Source organism: Acinonyx jubatus, chromosome B4 (assembly GCF_027475565.1).
Source record: "Acinonyx jubatus isolate Ajub_Pintada_27869175 chromosome B4, VMU_Ajub_asm_v1.0, whole genome shotgun sequence".
Classification (NCBI taxonomy): domain Eukaryota; kingdom Metazoa; phylum Chordata; class Mammalia; order Carnivora; family Felidae; genus Acinonyx; species Acinonyx jubatus.
Genome location: NC_069387.1, coordinates 68,529,097 through 68,544,605, shown reverse-complemented (window position 1 = coordinate 68,544,605; position 15,509 = coordinate 68,529,097). Strand labels below are relative to the sequence as shown.

Sequence of the window (15,509 nt, the reverse complement as noted above, 5' to 3'; positions counted from 1 at the left end):
ATTTTGACTACTTACTAGCAGAAAACCCCTTCTTTCAGCTTACGATTGGGTAGGTTTTATGTGATAGAAAGATAAACTGAAGCAGACAAGCCCCTAGTTCCCTGATGTTTTCCCCTCAAACCACCTTGATTCTCAGCACTGCAAAGTACTCTACATGCATTAAGGGATATACCTTGAAATACCATGGGGGGGGAAAAAACCAGAAATGGAGTTCTCCTTTCAAAGTGACCTCAGTACAGCTCAGTATGGCCCCCCTCCAGTTTCCGTGGGGAAACGGACTCCGGGTATTTAGAAAATAACATCCATGGAAGCAAAGAAAGCTGATGCTTGAGAGAACCTGATAAGGGAGAGTTTACACAGTTTGACAAAACAGCTTTTGTCTTTGTGACGTGTAAAATTCAGAGAGCAAATTGAGTGTGCTTGTGTAGTGTCTGGGTTTTGGGCGGCGTCACACAGCCTGTGTGGTCATATGCAGCACTCACCCGGCATTCTTTCTTGGCTGACCCTAGGGAGATAGGCTGAGGAATAGTAGCATTAAGTGTGCACATTTTATGGTGCATAATTTATGATGCCCCTAATTGTCACTACAAATTACATTCCTGAAGAGCAATTTAGCAGCTGGATGCTAGCTATCTGAAGATTTGCAGTTCTGCTGAGTTGGCTCAGCTGGTCTTCTCATTAGCTACAAGAGGCCAAACCCTGTACCTAAAGAGAAAGGTAACTTTCTAAGATGGAATGTAAGCTAAGATGTTCACTTCCGGTATGCTGATGTCCTTGTTTTTCATCTCTTACCCAGATCCAGCTCTATTTTGCTTGCTTACCAGAGGAAAAGGTTCCTTATGTTAACAGCCCTGGAGAGAAACATCGAATTAAACAGCTCTTGTACCAGTTGCCGCCACATGATAATGAGGTAAAATAACAGGAAGCAGCCTAATTTAAAGAAAAAAAAATACACCCTAAACATGGAGCTGCCTCTCATAAGCCCTACCTCCTCACTGGCCAGGGCTCTTTTGCCTTTCTTCAGTTAAAATTTGCCTTGAGAATATAGCTTTCCATTCTTTGAGAGAGAAAAGGGTGTCAGTGCAATAAACTTAACAACAAGTTGTTTTTTATAGTGTTTGCAGCCACCCACCACTTATCAGGAACCTATAAATTCCTGAGATTTCCCTGCCCCTTCATCTAGAGTCAGTGCTTTCTGGTAGTTAGGGCTGGCCCTGCAGTGGAGTGCCTGTAGAATGGAGAGTGAAAGTGGCAATTAACAAGTTTAAACCTTTTGTAGAAAGGTTAATGTCTTCCAGTTTTTTTAAGTGTCTCTGATAAAAGTTTAAACACTCCTTATTTTTTTAAAAAAAGATCCTTCAAATTGCATTTCCCTTTTGTTGGAGAGGCTATAAGATTTGATGTCATTTTAAAGGTACAGTGCCATTTTTAAATTGGGGATTTATGGGGCAGGCCAGTTAAACTTGCTCTTTGCCGGAACTCTAACCCTGGAAATACTGAATTGGTGAGGGAGACTGGGTGCTCCAGGGTGGTGCTTCTGTTTTCTTCTCTCTGAAGGTGCGGTATTGCCAGTCGCTGAGTGAAGAGGAGAAGAAAGAATTGCAGGTGTTCAGTGCTCAAAGGAAGAAAGAAGCACTAGGAAGAGGAACGATTAAACTTTTGTCCAGAGCAGTGATGCACGCCGTGTGCGAACAGGTAGCACTTTCCAAGGATGAGTAGTAGCTCGTGGTAGTGATGTGGATGGAGTATGGTTGGGGGTAGGTGACCGGGCCAGCACAGGTGTGGGCCCTAAAAGCCTCCAAAACATAAAAGGCAGCCTAGCTTTTTATTAAGTGGACATTAATGTTTATAACTGACAGGGGGAGTCAGTCTGCCCTTGTGTAAACATCAGGTGAAATCTGGGCATGGAGAGAGGTGCTGGGGTACACCCACTGTTCAAAACTGCAGAAACAGAGTGAAGACGTTCAGACACTTCCTGGCTCAGAGTAGGAAATGTATCCAATAGGAGGCTGGCTCAGGAAAAGGACTCTTCATGTGACTTGGATGAAACCATTCTTAGAAACAGTCTAGTGTGGTAGTGTATCTGAGGCATGTTCATTCCAGTTAAGAATCAGAAATAATCCAGCATTAAAGAGCTATTTAATCACTAACAGGAGGGGCCACAAATAAAAGCTTTCTTGACAAAATGGAATTTAGTGTAAAGTAGGAAAGGCTGAGCATCCAGTTCTTAAAGAAAAACAAAATCCTTTTGTTTTTAGTGTGGGTTGAAGATAAATGGAGGTGAAATTGCAGTGTTTGCCTCTCGTGCGGGCCCTGGAGTGTGCTGGCACCCTTCCTGTTTTGTCTGCTACACGTGCAACGAGCTGCTGGTCGACCTCATCTATTTTTATCAGGATGGAAAAATTCACTGTGGCAGGCACCATGCTGAACTGCTCAAACCACGGTGTTCAGCATGTGATGAGGTAAAAAAAAAAAAAAAAAGTTTATCCCTTAACACTGGAAAAAATAAGCTTCTAGTAAGTCAGTATTCCACTGTTCACATCTAAGCAAAATATAAATATCTCCTGCTTTTGCTGTCTAGATATTTTTAAGATAATCTTGTACATTCATGTAATGGAATAATATGCAGCTAATAAAGAGAAGGCAGCAGGTGTGTTTGTGCATTGATAAGTAGGATGTCCTTGATGGATTGTGGGAGAAGAAAACTAGTTGCAAGAATATTAAGTAGTAGATAATCTTCTTTTTGTTAAATAAAGGGAGAGTAAGTCGGGATTGTGTATATATCTGTATACACTCAGAACTAGTATGGAAAGACATACACTGAGTTAACAGTGGTTACCCCTGGGGCATGTGGGAAGGGATGGTGGTGTGAAAGGAATTTTTTTTAAGCTTTTTATTTTAAAGTAATTTTAGATTTACAGAAGACTTGAAGAGATGACAGAGAGTTCTGTAGACCCTCTCCCAGCTTCCCTTATTGTTAACATCCTACCTAGCCATGGTATATGCATCAAAACTAAGAAATTAACATTGGCATAATACCATTAACTACAGACTTTATTTAGATCTCCAGTTTTTCTGCTAGTGTCTCTTTTCTATTCCAAGATCGAATCCAGGGTACCTTATTGCATTTATTCTGTATCTCCTCAGTCTCCTTCAATCAGTGACAGTTAACTTTCAGTGCTTACTTTTATACATTTATGTTTTTAGTTTTTTGTCAATAATATGCAATTTGAAATTTCTTTGAAACCAAAATTATAAAAAATAAAGTCTTTAATCTGGAGATGACCACCGGGTCAAATGAAACATTATCTACACGTGCTGTTCACACAGCACAGCATCTGGATAGCTGTAACTGCTGATTCTGCAGACATTTTTATGAGTTTAGTATCAAAATACAGACTACTAAATTATTTCAATGTTAATGTATTCTTTGCCAGATTATGCCAACAAAGTGTGACTGGAGAGCAAAAATATGACCAAATGAATGATCTACGTAAAAATCTGTTTTTTGTTTTAAGTTTAAGCAAGCACTGAGTTTCTCTTTTTCAACATTTTCAATTCATGCTTTTATTTCATATCTAAATCAAGTAAGATGTGAGCCTGAGGCTATAAGAACCAAGGTTAGCTAGTTAAGTGATTTCTTTAAGAGCCAGTGTCTGTCAGTTGTCCAGAAAACATGCAGTTAATTGGCCTCTAGAAGAGCTCACCATGATCTTTTCATCCCATTTCTTTTTAAAGATAATTTTTGCTGATGAGTGCACAGAAGCTGAGGGTCGCCATTGGCACATGAAACACTTCTGCTGCCTTGAGTGTGAAACGGTCCTGGGGGGACAGAGATACATCATGAAGGATGGCCGCCCATTCTGCTGCGGCTGTTTTGAGTCTCTCTATGCAGAGTACTGTGAGACCTGTGGGGAGCACATCGGTAAGTGTGTAGCCGGCCTGTGATTGTCCAGTCTCTGTGTGGGTTTGTTTTGTAGAACTTACAGGGGCATGTAGAGATCTTAAATGTTTTAGTTTGAGGAGTTTTGACAATGGATATGTAGTCAGCTGTCATTATTTGCGATGGTTGTGTTCTATAAAGTTGCCTGAGTTACTGGACCATTGCTCCTCGGGGACAGTCAGGGTTGGGGTCCTGCAAGGCTCTGGTCACATTTTCATGAACTGCTCAACAGATAATCTTGTTTCATGTATGTCTTAGTTTAAACACACCTTATTTAGTGTATACTGATTCACTAATATTGAACTCGTAGCCAAGAGCACTGTAGCTCATGCCTGAATGACACTGCTAGATCTAACACACTTACGTGCTCTATACGGCACATCACAGCCTTCTTGAGCTTAGGGACAGTATACAGCACTTCAGCACTATGCTTGGGAGCCCTCTTAAACAGCGGAATCAACACAAAGCCCAAAAATGCAAAGAAAACTTGATAATAAATCGACCATGGCTCTGTCAGCTGTTATAGTATGAGCGCAGAGACAAACGACAGAGCGTCGGTTGTTTGATCTCAGCTTGGGAACATGGCACATCAGTTGACTCAAATTTTTCATCATTCTGCACCTGTCAGCAAATAACCCTGAAAGCTCTGCAAGTATTGATTCTGCGGGTATAGATACATTTTAGCAAGTAGGCAAATTAAAAAATTTTGGCAAATTCAAAAATATGGGATTTGTGAATAATGACAATTAACTGTACATGTGTGACCCACAGCCCTTTCAAGATACATTTCCATCACCTTTTAGAGTTCCCCCATACAAACATTCTTGTCTTTTTCTTCATTTCAAGATTGAACTGTAACCTCCTACTCTGTCCTTCTTCAAAACAGGTGTCGACCATGCACAGATGACCTATGATGGGCAGCACTGGCATGCTACAGAAGCCTGCTTTTCTTGTGCCCAGTGTAAAGCTTCTTTGTTGGGGTGTCCCTTCCTTCCCAAACAAGGTCAGATTTATTGCTCGAAAACATGCAGCCTTGGTGAAGACGTCCATGCCTCTGATTCTTCTGACTCTGCATTTCAGTCAGCTCGATCAAGAGACTCTAGAAGAAGTGTCCGGATGGGCAAGAGCAGTCGGTCAGCAGATCAGTGTAGACAGTCTCTTCTTTTGTCGCCTGCTCTAAACTACAAGTTTCCTGGCCTATCAGGCAATGCTGACGACACCCTTTCTCGGAAATTGGAGGATCTGAGTCTCGCCAGGCAGGGAGGTTTCGTCAATGAAGAATTTTGGAAAGGTAGAGTGGAGCACGAAACCCCAGAAGACCCTGAAGAATGGGCTGAGCATGAAGATTATATGACGCAGCTCCTCCTCAAGTTTGGTGATAAAAGCCTCTTTCAGCAGCCGCCCAGTGAGCTAGATATACGAGCCAGTGAGCACTGGATATCTGATAACATGGTTAAAAATAAGACTGAGTTAAAGCAAAATAACCAGAGCCTTGCAAGTAAAAAATACCAGTCTGATATGTATTGGGCACAGTCACAAGATGGACTAGGCGATTCTGCTTATGGCAGCCACCCAGGCCCTGCAAGCAGTAGAAGGCTCCAGGAATTGGATCTGGACCATGGGGCTTCAGGCTATAATCACGATCAAACACACTGGTATGAAGATTCCCTGGAGTGTTTGTCAGACTTGAAACCAGAGCAAAGTGTTCGAGATTCTATGGATTCTTTGGCTTTATCTAATATCACAGGTACGCAATCTAGGGATTATGGGGGTTTTGGAAAAAAGAGCCACTAAAAAATTTATTCTACAAACTACAGTTCAGCAGTAGGGCCCATGTTACGAAAAACTGTAACCAAGGGAAGGAAGAAGTTTACATCGAACGCCAAACGCTAACAAAATAAACGTGAGCATACGTGTTTAATAGAAGCTTCTTGAATAGGTATTATCCTTATTTTAAAGAGGAGGAAATTGATTTATGTGGATAATGGAGTCTGCATCTGTGTCTGAAAGATCCTGTGCTCTTAAGATTTGCTGTAGGAATTTCAAGATGCTAAAATCAGCATGTGTGCTTTATAAGCTCATGGCATCTTTTATATTTTTCTGAATTGCCCGCTGGCAACAGATAGCTCAAAAATAGCTGGATGTTTTTTATGCAGATTAAAAAATAATTTCACTTTAATGTTTTCAAAGCATATTCGTATCAGTTATCTACTTTTTATCCTTAAAATGATCCTGAGCTGTATCAAGTGGGTATTACTTAGTATGTGTTACACATGAGGAAACTTAAATCACCAAGAGGCTAAATGCCTAACTTTACATAGGTTTTTAAAGGCACGACTGAGTCTGGAACCCACCCCCTCCTGAATCTCACATTTGCGTTAAGTCTTTGAACACAGAAATATTACTGGTCCGTGGCTAGCAAAGGCTGTGGCTAGTTTTATAGTCCAACTGATAATATTCAGTCCTTTCATAAAGGTTATGTTACTGTAATATAGGCAGGAAAGGCTTTACTGGCTGCCCTGTGCCAGAAATAACCCGGGCAAGAAGGAATTAAGACAGCTAGCTACCCTCCTAGTTTCTGTTGGACTTGTCAAAGATGAGGCAGGCCAACAATAAAGGGGAGTTGAAGAATGTGGGTGGGACTGAATTAAGCATATCCTGTTTGCTGGGCTCTGTGTTTTAACACTTAGTATCAAAAACAGACCTCATTGGGTACACAAAGTGTTAGGGCTGACATTCCTTGACAATAATGGGCTAAGAAACAGGCTCCCTCTAGAAAGTAGGAAGTTATGTAGTCTCTAGGTGACAATAGTCTGTACCATGCCCTAGTCACTTACAGTCTGCTGGGCTGTTTTGACTTGCCTGGGCCCTATTAAAAAAGGAGAGCAATATCCGTTTTGAGAAGAGCTTTATTAAAGTAAAATTACAGAGGTAAAGGGGGAAGAAGACTGGATCTGATGATCTAGGTGTCAGGGCTTGGCAAACTTCTCCTGTAAAGGGCTAGATAGCACTTTTTAGATCATACAGTCTCTGTTGCAGCCATTCAACTCTGTCACTGCAGAAAGCAACGATAGACCATGTGTAAGTGAATAGGTGTGGCTGTGTTCCAGTGAAACTTTATCCACAAATAGGCTGTGGGGCAGATGTGGCCCTTGGGCTGTGGTTTGCTGACCACTAAGCTAGGTATAAAAGGATCATAACTGTGGCCATGTGGATGCAAAGGAAGGGATTGATTTGAGAGATGTTCAAGTGAAGTAGTCTGGCTTTAATGTATCACAAGGCAGAAGCTTCTGTGTGTCATGTTCTACATGTGGAGAAGTTTTAAAATGTTTGCTGCTCGTGACATGTGCTATAACTAATGTCTGGCCACAAAAGAGCTGGGCTTGTAAGAGGCTATGCCCCCTGTATCGATGATAAAAGTCAAACCTTCTCAAGTGCATGTTGGTTTTACCTAGTGGGTGTTAATCAAACATTGACACTTGGGAGAATTTTCTTTGAGATGCTTCCTTTCAGTAGCTTGTGTGTAGTAATTGTCAGAAGATCACATTTTGTCTTGACTTTTCTTCTAGGGGCTTCAGTGGATGGAGAAAGCAAGCCAAGACCCTCATTATATTCCCTGCAAAACTTTGAGGAAATGGAGGCAGAAGATTGTGAGAAAATGAGCAATATGGGGACTTTGAACTCTTCCATGTTGCACAGGAGCGCAGAGTCCTTGAAGAGTCTAAGTTCAGAGTTGTGTCCAGAAAAAATCATGCCTGAGGAGAAACCAGTAGTACATCTGCCAGTATTGAGAAGATCCAAGTCTCAATCCAGACCACAGCAGGTCAAGTTTTCAGATGACGTCATTGACAATGGAAACTATGACAACATTGAAATCCGGCAGCCTCCGATGAGTGAAAGGACTCGAAGACGGGTCTACCATTTTGAAGAGAGGGGATCCCGGTCTCATCACCATCGCCGCAGGAGAAGTAGGAAGTCCCGCTCTGACAATGCCCTGAATCTGGTCACAGAAAGAAAATACTCTCCCAAGGACAGACTGCGGCTTTACACCCCTGATAACTACGAGAAATTTATACAGAATAAAAGTGCCCGGGAAATCCAAGCATACATCCAGAATGCTGATCTGTATGGACAGTACGCCCATGCCACCTCCGATTACGCACTGCAGAACCCAGGAGTGCCTAGGTTTCTGGGACTCTATGGTGAGGACGATGATTCCTGGTGCTCCTCCACCTCCTCCTCCTCCGACTCAGAAGAAGAAGGATATTTTCTTGGACAACCAATTCCTCAACCCCGGCCACAGAGATACGCCTACTATACAGATGACCTTTCGAGCCCAACTTCTGCACTCCCCACTCCTCAGTTTGGTCAGAGGACAACTAAATCCAAGAAGAAAAAGGGACACAAGGGCAAAAACTGTATTATTTCTTAACCTAGTAGCTGTGGGGATCATGTTTAAACTGCCATTAACCATCTTGAATCCTATCTTTTTTCTTCATAGGAAAGTTGCTAAAATAGTTTGAAGTGCTTTGCCCATGTAAATGAGACCCCTGCTGCTGTTTACAGTGTCAGATTAACCTTTGGAAGGTGTGATTTCTCCAGTTTGCCCTCCTTGGATGGTGCCAGGTTGATGCCACATCTTGTGCCTGTCAGGTGCATTACAGCCCTATGTAGCGGTTTTGGTCTCCAAGCCTCAAGAGAATCCTCAAGAGACTGTCAGGAGGTGATTGGACGGGGGTGTTGATTTTAGACAATGGAGAACTCCCGCCACCTTTGTAAAGTGATAGTGTGTGTCCTTTGTCTACACCAGGTTGGCCCAGGTCCTGATCAGTCTGTCTTGTTGTGCGGCATGCACGTAGTCACGCTGACCCAGCCAATACTGTGCATCCCATCGTGTGAGGCCACCTCGTCCCCTTTCAGTTAGCCAGGTAAACGCTGCATTGTATTAGCTCCAGCTCCAGATTGAAAAAGACGTTGCTATTTATAATGTAGTATTTCATAGACTTAAGTGTATTCCTAATTTAACGGTGCAAATATTAATGTACATACTGTACAGTTCAGATTTTAAAGCTGGTTATTTTTATATCCCTGAATTGCAAGACATTTGTTACACTGCAGTGCTAGATTTGTTGGAGAACCAGAAACAGCATTTATGGATGAAATGATTGCTTGTATTTTAGTCAGGGTTTATAAGCTTAGATGGCCAAATTTATATTGCCTAGTGATGGAAAGTTCAAATTTTTTGATTTTTTCAATATTAAAAAGGCTCTGTATGCATGGTGGGGCTATGTAAATACTCTTTAAAACTATGGCCCTATTAATCTTACGAGTGCTATTTATGGGTCAAGCAATGTAAACTGTATAAATGTAAAAACAAAAAAAAAACCCCATACATATCCCTGGAATATATGGTAAAAACAAGTAGAAGCTGTTTGGGTGAATGTTTTTTTTCCCTCCTTGGGGATGGTAGGGGGTGCCTTTCCCATTTTCAACAGAGTGGTGATTATTTCCTGGGAAGAGACCAAAACTACAAGGATCTGCTTTAGAGGCAGAGGACTTTGTAGATTTAGTATTTGAAGAGAGGCTGTTCCTTTCCTTTCCAGCTAACTTGTTGGCCTTTTTCTTTTAAAATCTTTAGAGGATGCTGTGCCACTGACTACTTCAAGTTTATATGAGGTTCTGTTTCAAGGAACAATGATCTTGAATTTGAACTAATGAGCTGATATTTTATGTGCAATTCTTGCATATACGTTTCAGTCCTAAGTAAGGTCCTAGTGGTACCTTGGACCTATAGGAAGGTATTTAATAAATGCTTATTAATAAATAACAAACTACCTTTCTGAACACAGATATTTTCAAACATATCCAGGTAACTTCTGTTTAGCTCTCCTGTTCAGGCATGACTGCCCATTCTTATACCATTAACAGGCCACCATTTGACTCCTGCATATTCCCTTGTTCCTACTAGTAAGTGGGAAATAGAACTTGAGGCCCAGAGGCAAAGCTGTCCATGTTTACTGGAATGGGGAAAAGCTGTTAGGCCTTGGGGAAGGGGGATGTGAATCCAAGAGATAAACGAGTAGTCTAGCATCCCCTACACCCATCCCTGGAGAGGGCAGGGCTGTGTACGTGGGATGGACAGAGAACCTTCAGAAACACACAATTGGGGAGAGAGCCACTTACTCAACAAGTGTGTCATTATTTCCGTGGTCTGGTTCATTTTAAAAAACAGTGAAAAGGAGATGCATGCACATGCTAACAAAAATCAAAACACACACACACTAACTCAAAAGATAGTGGCGTATCTCTTTTCACTCTTCATCTCCAGTCCATCAGGTCCCTCCCCAGAAGTAACCACTATTAATCATTTCTAGTGTCCTTCAGATGTTCAAAGCATATTTATGTAAATGTTTCTTTTAAAAATGGTAGCAAACTATACATGCATGCTTAGCTTTGCTTTTTTCACTTTATGTGTGGACTTCGACATTAGCACAAATAGGTCTACCTCATTCTTTTCAGTGATGGTATAATACACCATAATTGACTTAACCATGGACTTGAATTTCCTCATGGATAACCTTATCCTGCATTGGCATATATGCACATAAATTCTGAGCAGCATAATTCCTGGGACAGAAGTGACGCATTTATAATTTCTTTTCCTCCAAAAGAAATCTGCCTGATCAACATTTACACTAACAATGTACAAGGGTGCTTGTTCCATCACAATCTCACATAACCAATTAGCAAATTTCTTGCTTTTGAAGACCTTTTCAGAACCTGAGCTGCCACAGTGGGCATCCTTTTAGAAAAGACTGCTGTGATGTGTTGTTTAGAAAAGACGAATAATAAATAGTAAACACTGATACACAGTCTGGAGAAATGTAGGTATGAACCGAAGTTGCTGTCCTCAGTAGTTTTCAAGTCATTCTCAAAAGATTAGTTCCTTTTGCTTCTGGCAACAGAGGGTCATGTAGATTGCTAAAGGCTTAAGGAAATGCATAACCTTTAAAGCTTTTAACTCTTGGTTAGTGGCAAAAAACAAAACTAGCTACAAAGGAAGGAAAAGAACTGCCTTGCAGTTCTGTGAAGAATTAGGCAAGAAAATGAAGCATATAGTTGCCAACAGGTGTTCACAGATTTGGTTAACAAGAGTGCAAAGTATCTGGTCAGGTGGGTCTCAAGATAAATATCAAATGTTAAAACACTGTCTCTAATCTCTACACCTGTGAGACAGAACCCTTAACTGTTGCATTTTCCTCACTTCAGAGCAAATTGAACATTTTGCTTAAAGCCCACCAAGGGGCACAGAGTAAAATGTCAATGGGGACTCCTTTCGGCTCCGATTAAAAGAAGAAGATTCATTTTGTGTATGCATCTGCTATACTTTTTGCTCTGCCTTCTAGTTCCTGAGTTAAATAAAACACACCAGAAGTAAAAGGAGGTATCACTTGCTGTCTAGCCCTCTTAGATACAAATCATGGGCCTTCTAAAAATAGTAGTAAAACTGGAACGGGCACCCAAGGCTGCTAGATTTCCAGGGATGGCACATGTCCCTGCCCAGCTGGTTCTTGGGTGATGGGTCCTGAAAGTATTGGTGTGGATAAATTTCAGGAGTGCCCCAAGGATTTTAGCAGAGGTATTATTAACACAGCGTGGGCATACTTTGGTTTCTTGAGCTCTTCTTTTCTAATGGACACTTGACTACTGCCATGGAAAGGAGAACGAGTGTTGCTGGACCTCCCTTCACATTCTTAGAAACCAGGAATTTAAACATTTGCCAAATCTCCCGGCTTCTAAATGCTAGCGACAAATTCAAATATTTCTGAAACACTTTGAACAAAGTGAGCCTGCCATTGGCAAATCTCCAGTGCATGGGTTCTCTATTCTGCAGCCTGAAGGTGATTCCCCATTCCTCAGAGCTAATGAGGAAAGGCACAACTAATTACTATTTACAGAAATACTTGTGACCTTTTTTGATGCACAAAGGAGAAAAACGGAGATAAAATTCTAAGAGCCTCATTACCAATTCAATGCTGGTAACACAATTATGATAAAAATTCTTTTTAGTCAAATGAGAAAGTTGTTAATTGCCTGGTTCCATTTGCTAGCCATTCTTTGGAGTGATCTAAAACGGGAGGTGTGCTTGTGCACAGTCACAGGGGTTTTCTGCTAACACATTGGGAAGGTTCCCAGGTAAACTGGGCCAAGGATAAATGAGCAGGAGCAACTGAATTTTGCACTTCTAAGCTCAACTTTTCCCAAGGTCACAGAATCATAAACTTCACTAGGGGAATGAAGTTTAACCGTAGCTTTCACAAAATGGTTTGGGAAGCCTGTATGGAACAAAAACATTGGGTATATATAGACTTGGCCGCAGGACTTGAGCTGATTCCTTATTTTTGAATAGAACCAGCTAGTTGGTGAAGTATTCCCATTTTAGGGATCAATTTTAGCCTCAGCTTTTCTTTTGGCAAAGGAAATTCACATCTCTTTACTGCTGTGTGTGCACAAGGTGCTGTTATGTCAACTTTAGACGTAACTTGTAGCCCATTCTCTGAAAGCATTTGATTCCAAACAACCATTTAAGAATATGAAGCCAGTTCTAATACAGTTGGGGAGCCTGGGTGACTCAGTCGGTTGAGCCTCCGACTTCAGCTCAGGTCATGATCTCACAGTTCATGAGCTGGAGCCCTGCATCAGGCTCTGTGCTGACAGCTTAGAGCCTGGAGCCTGCTTTGAGTTCTGTGTCTCCCTCCCTCTCTGTCCCCTCCCCTGCTCAGTCTGTCTCTCTCAAAAATAAACATTAACAAAAATAATAAAGAATATGAAGACAGTTCTCAAAAATGCCAATACTTGTCTTCGTGTTTCTAGATAAACAAACCAAGCAACTGACAACGGAAAAGACGGTTCCTAATCTAATACAAACCATCACCAAGCTTATCTTGCTGAGTGGTACAGAGCCCACTGGATGCCAGGATTCAGGAGATCTGGGTTAGGAGACACACCTCTCTCATTAACTCCAGCAGGTGAAGTGCTCCGACCCAGTTTCTACTTCTGTAAAATGAGAGTGCTAGGCCACCTCAAGGGTTTCCTTCCAGCTTCAGTATTCTGTGGAGACTGAACTGAATTTATAGGTCAGAAAAGTCTTGCAGCATAAAATATTTTTCCCTTTTCTGACTCTCTCATTTACCAACATCTGTGTCTGGCAAGGATTCCCGAAAGGATCTCTCCAAAGAGGGAGCAGGGAACTTTTTAAAGGGTTGGGGCTTTTTTCAGTTAATCTATTAATTAAATGCTTGGGACTCAGTGGGCATGGGTTAAAGTAAATCATGAGGAAAAAGTCTGAAGATGGTTACTTCCCTATCCATGCCTATACTTCAAGCTGGCTTTGTCTTCATCAAGTAGACAGTTGGGAGACTACATAGAGTATGTTGAAGGCAAGTATTTTCTATTTTCTTCCCTCATGTTATTTCTCTCCAATTACCTAAAGTTTTGTTTTGGTTTTTCCCCCCCTACATCGCAGAGGATTGCTACTGGTAGCAATCTTGTTCTTGAATCTCTGAATATGTTGTAAGCAAAGCTGAAAAGGTGTTAATTATGTTTAATCTTGGTTCCCAGAATGGGTGAGTTGAATTACCAAGTTCCTTCCACTTAAATGGCTCTTCTCAAACTCTACCATAGACCCAGGTACAGGGACCAAAGAGCTGAGTCCTGGGCGGCACTGTAGTCATGAGGGTTCTAACCCTACGTGCTAACTGCCTCATAAAAATTACCCCCGATGAATCTCAAGTGGGTTTTACAAAATCGCTCCAAAACAGAAGTCATAGGAACCAATATGGAAGGTAGTAGCAACTGAGGATAAAATGGAAACCAAAAATCTACTGAACTAGGATTTGAATATTCTCAAGTTTTTTAAAAAGTTATTTTTCTGCCTCACTCATTACATTACGTATTAACTGCACATACATCAAACAGCCAGTGTGTGCTAGAGTCAGGATGTGAACCTACTTCCAAATGATCACCAAACCTTTCATTTCTTCCAAGAACACCGACTCCAGAGTTGAAGGATTTGGGTAAAACTCTGCCACTTCCAGCTATATGACCTTGGGCAACTTATAACTTCTCCTGCCCTTGATTGTAAAATGAGAATAAAATCTTCACTGGCTTATTATATGTGCAAGTGTAAGTATAAATCAAAAACACTAGACGGGTGGTGGTTCTAACCTTATTCAGATAGTGAAATAACTGAACACTATGGTGCTTCTCAGAATCCTATGAAGTATTTGATATATTAAACCTGAGATATATTTTAACCGACATCCAATATGGTACACTATATTCTACTCTAAAGAAGTAGAATACAAAGTTTAAAAGAATAGGAAATTTCTGCCAAAGCAGGGCTAGTCCCATACCCTTAGCTTACCAAGCCAGCTTACCAAGGTGTGGGCAGGTCTCCCCACTTCAGGACAGGGACGGGCCATGGAGGCCATGGGCCTTGCAGAGGTCAAGCCACTCCAGGGGACAGGAGATGAGGGAGCTCCGTCTCTCCTCTTGGACCCTCAGCAGGGGGAGCAGGCTGCTCCTATGTCATAAAGAAAATGTGATTCTTACACAAGGCTCACCTCTCAAATGAGTATGCCCTGCAGTGTTCACAGACCACCACCACGAGGGTGTCGTCATGCTGTGGTGGTGGGAGGCCATGCCGGTGGGAGCCCTCAAACTGCTAATGCAGAAAAGGAAAGGAAAGGGGAGGAAATTAAAAGCTAGCACAGAACAGATACCTCGGCCTGGTAAGCTACAGCTCTGCTGGACTGCGTTTTCTCTCCCCTCCCATGGCCCCCCACAACACACAATGCACACACACTTTCTCATCCACTGGGGGCTGACCCTTTTCAGCCTCAGAAGCCTTCTCCGCCTTCCCCACCAGGCAAGCACAGGCTGTTGGCAGAGGAGGGCACCTGGGATATGGTGACAGAGAGGAACCCAGTTGGCCGTGCTGGGCTCACTTAAAGGTACTGCAGACGTTTGGCCAGTGTGTCTTTCTCAGGGGTTTGATCACAAAGGATGGACTCTTCCCACTTGGAGGATGAAGGGACAGCACACTTTCTGGTCACTGGATCCTCTCCCTTTCCCCAGGCAGCTTGTCCAGCCTTACCCACACAGTGAGCCCTCCCTACCCTCAAGGAAAACAGCAGGGTCTCCGCCTTTCTACCCAAGAGTAGGGGTGCCAGCAGGTGCCCCCAGGAACTGGGCCAAGAGGGGCTTTCACTGAAGGTGCAGACCTGCAGGCTGTATGGCCAGTCAGCCAGGGCAGCTCTGTCCCCTTCCCACCTTACATGGATTCCAATCAGGAAAAATGTGCTAACACATGGGTAGCCTAGGCGGTGGTAACATACCTCACACGTCCTCTTGCAGCAAGTGTCTGTGTATGTTGTGGTTTTTTCCTATTTGATATGTTCTCAAATGTTTATATTTCAGTAAACTTCTACATTTTCATTCACACACAAAAAAATGAAAAAAAACTTTAAGCCTTATATAATTTCAGTGATAATGGTCTAACATT

The 15,509-nt window shown here is 42.1% G+C and overlaps 1 protein-coding gene across 6 annotated transcripts in view; it reads left to right on the top strand.

The window, feature by feature from the left end:
• PRICKLE1 (prickle planar cell polarity protein 1) overlaps positions 1–9,364 on the top strand; it is a 111,180-nt gene extending 101,816 nt beyond the window's left edge. For all 6 annotated transcript variants that reach the window (XM_027035923.2, XM_027035927.2, XM_027035925.2 and 3 more), the window contains exons 3-8: positions 797–910; positions 1,558–1,695; positions 2,259–2,462; positions 3,739–3,925; positions 4,830–5,690; positions 7,513–9,364. In XM_027035923.2, coding sequence (XP_026891724.1) covers positions 797–910; positions 1,558–1,695; positions 2,259–2,462; positions 3,739–3,925; positions 4,830–5,690; positions 7,513–8,375 — 2,367 coding nt within the window. In that variant the 3' untranslated portion in view covers positions 8,376–9,364. The remainder of the gene's footprint in view (positions 1–796; positions 911–1,557; positions 1,696–2,258; positions 2,463–3,738; positions 3,926–4,829; positions 5,691–7,512) is intronic.
• The last annotated feature ends 6,145 nt before the right edge of the window (positions 9,365–15,509 follow it).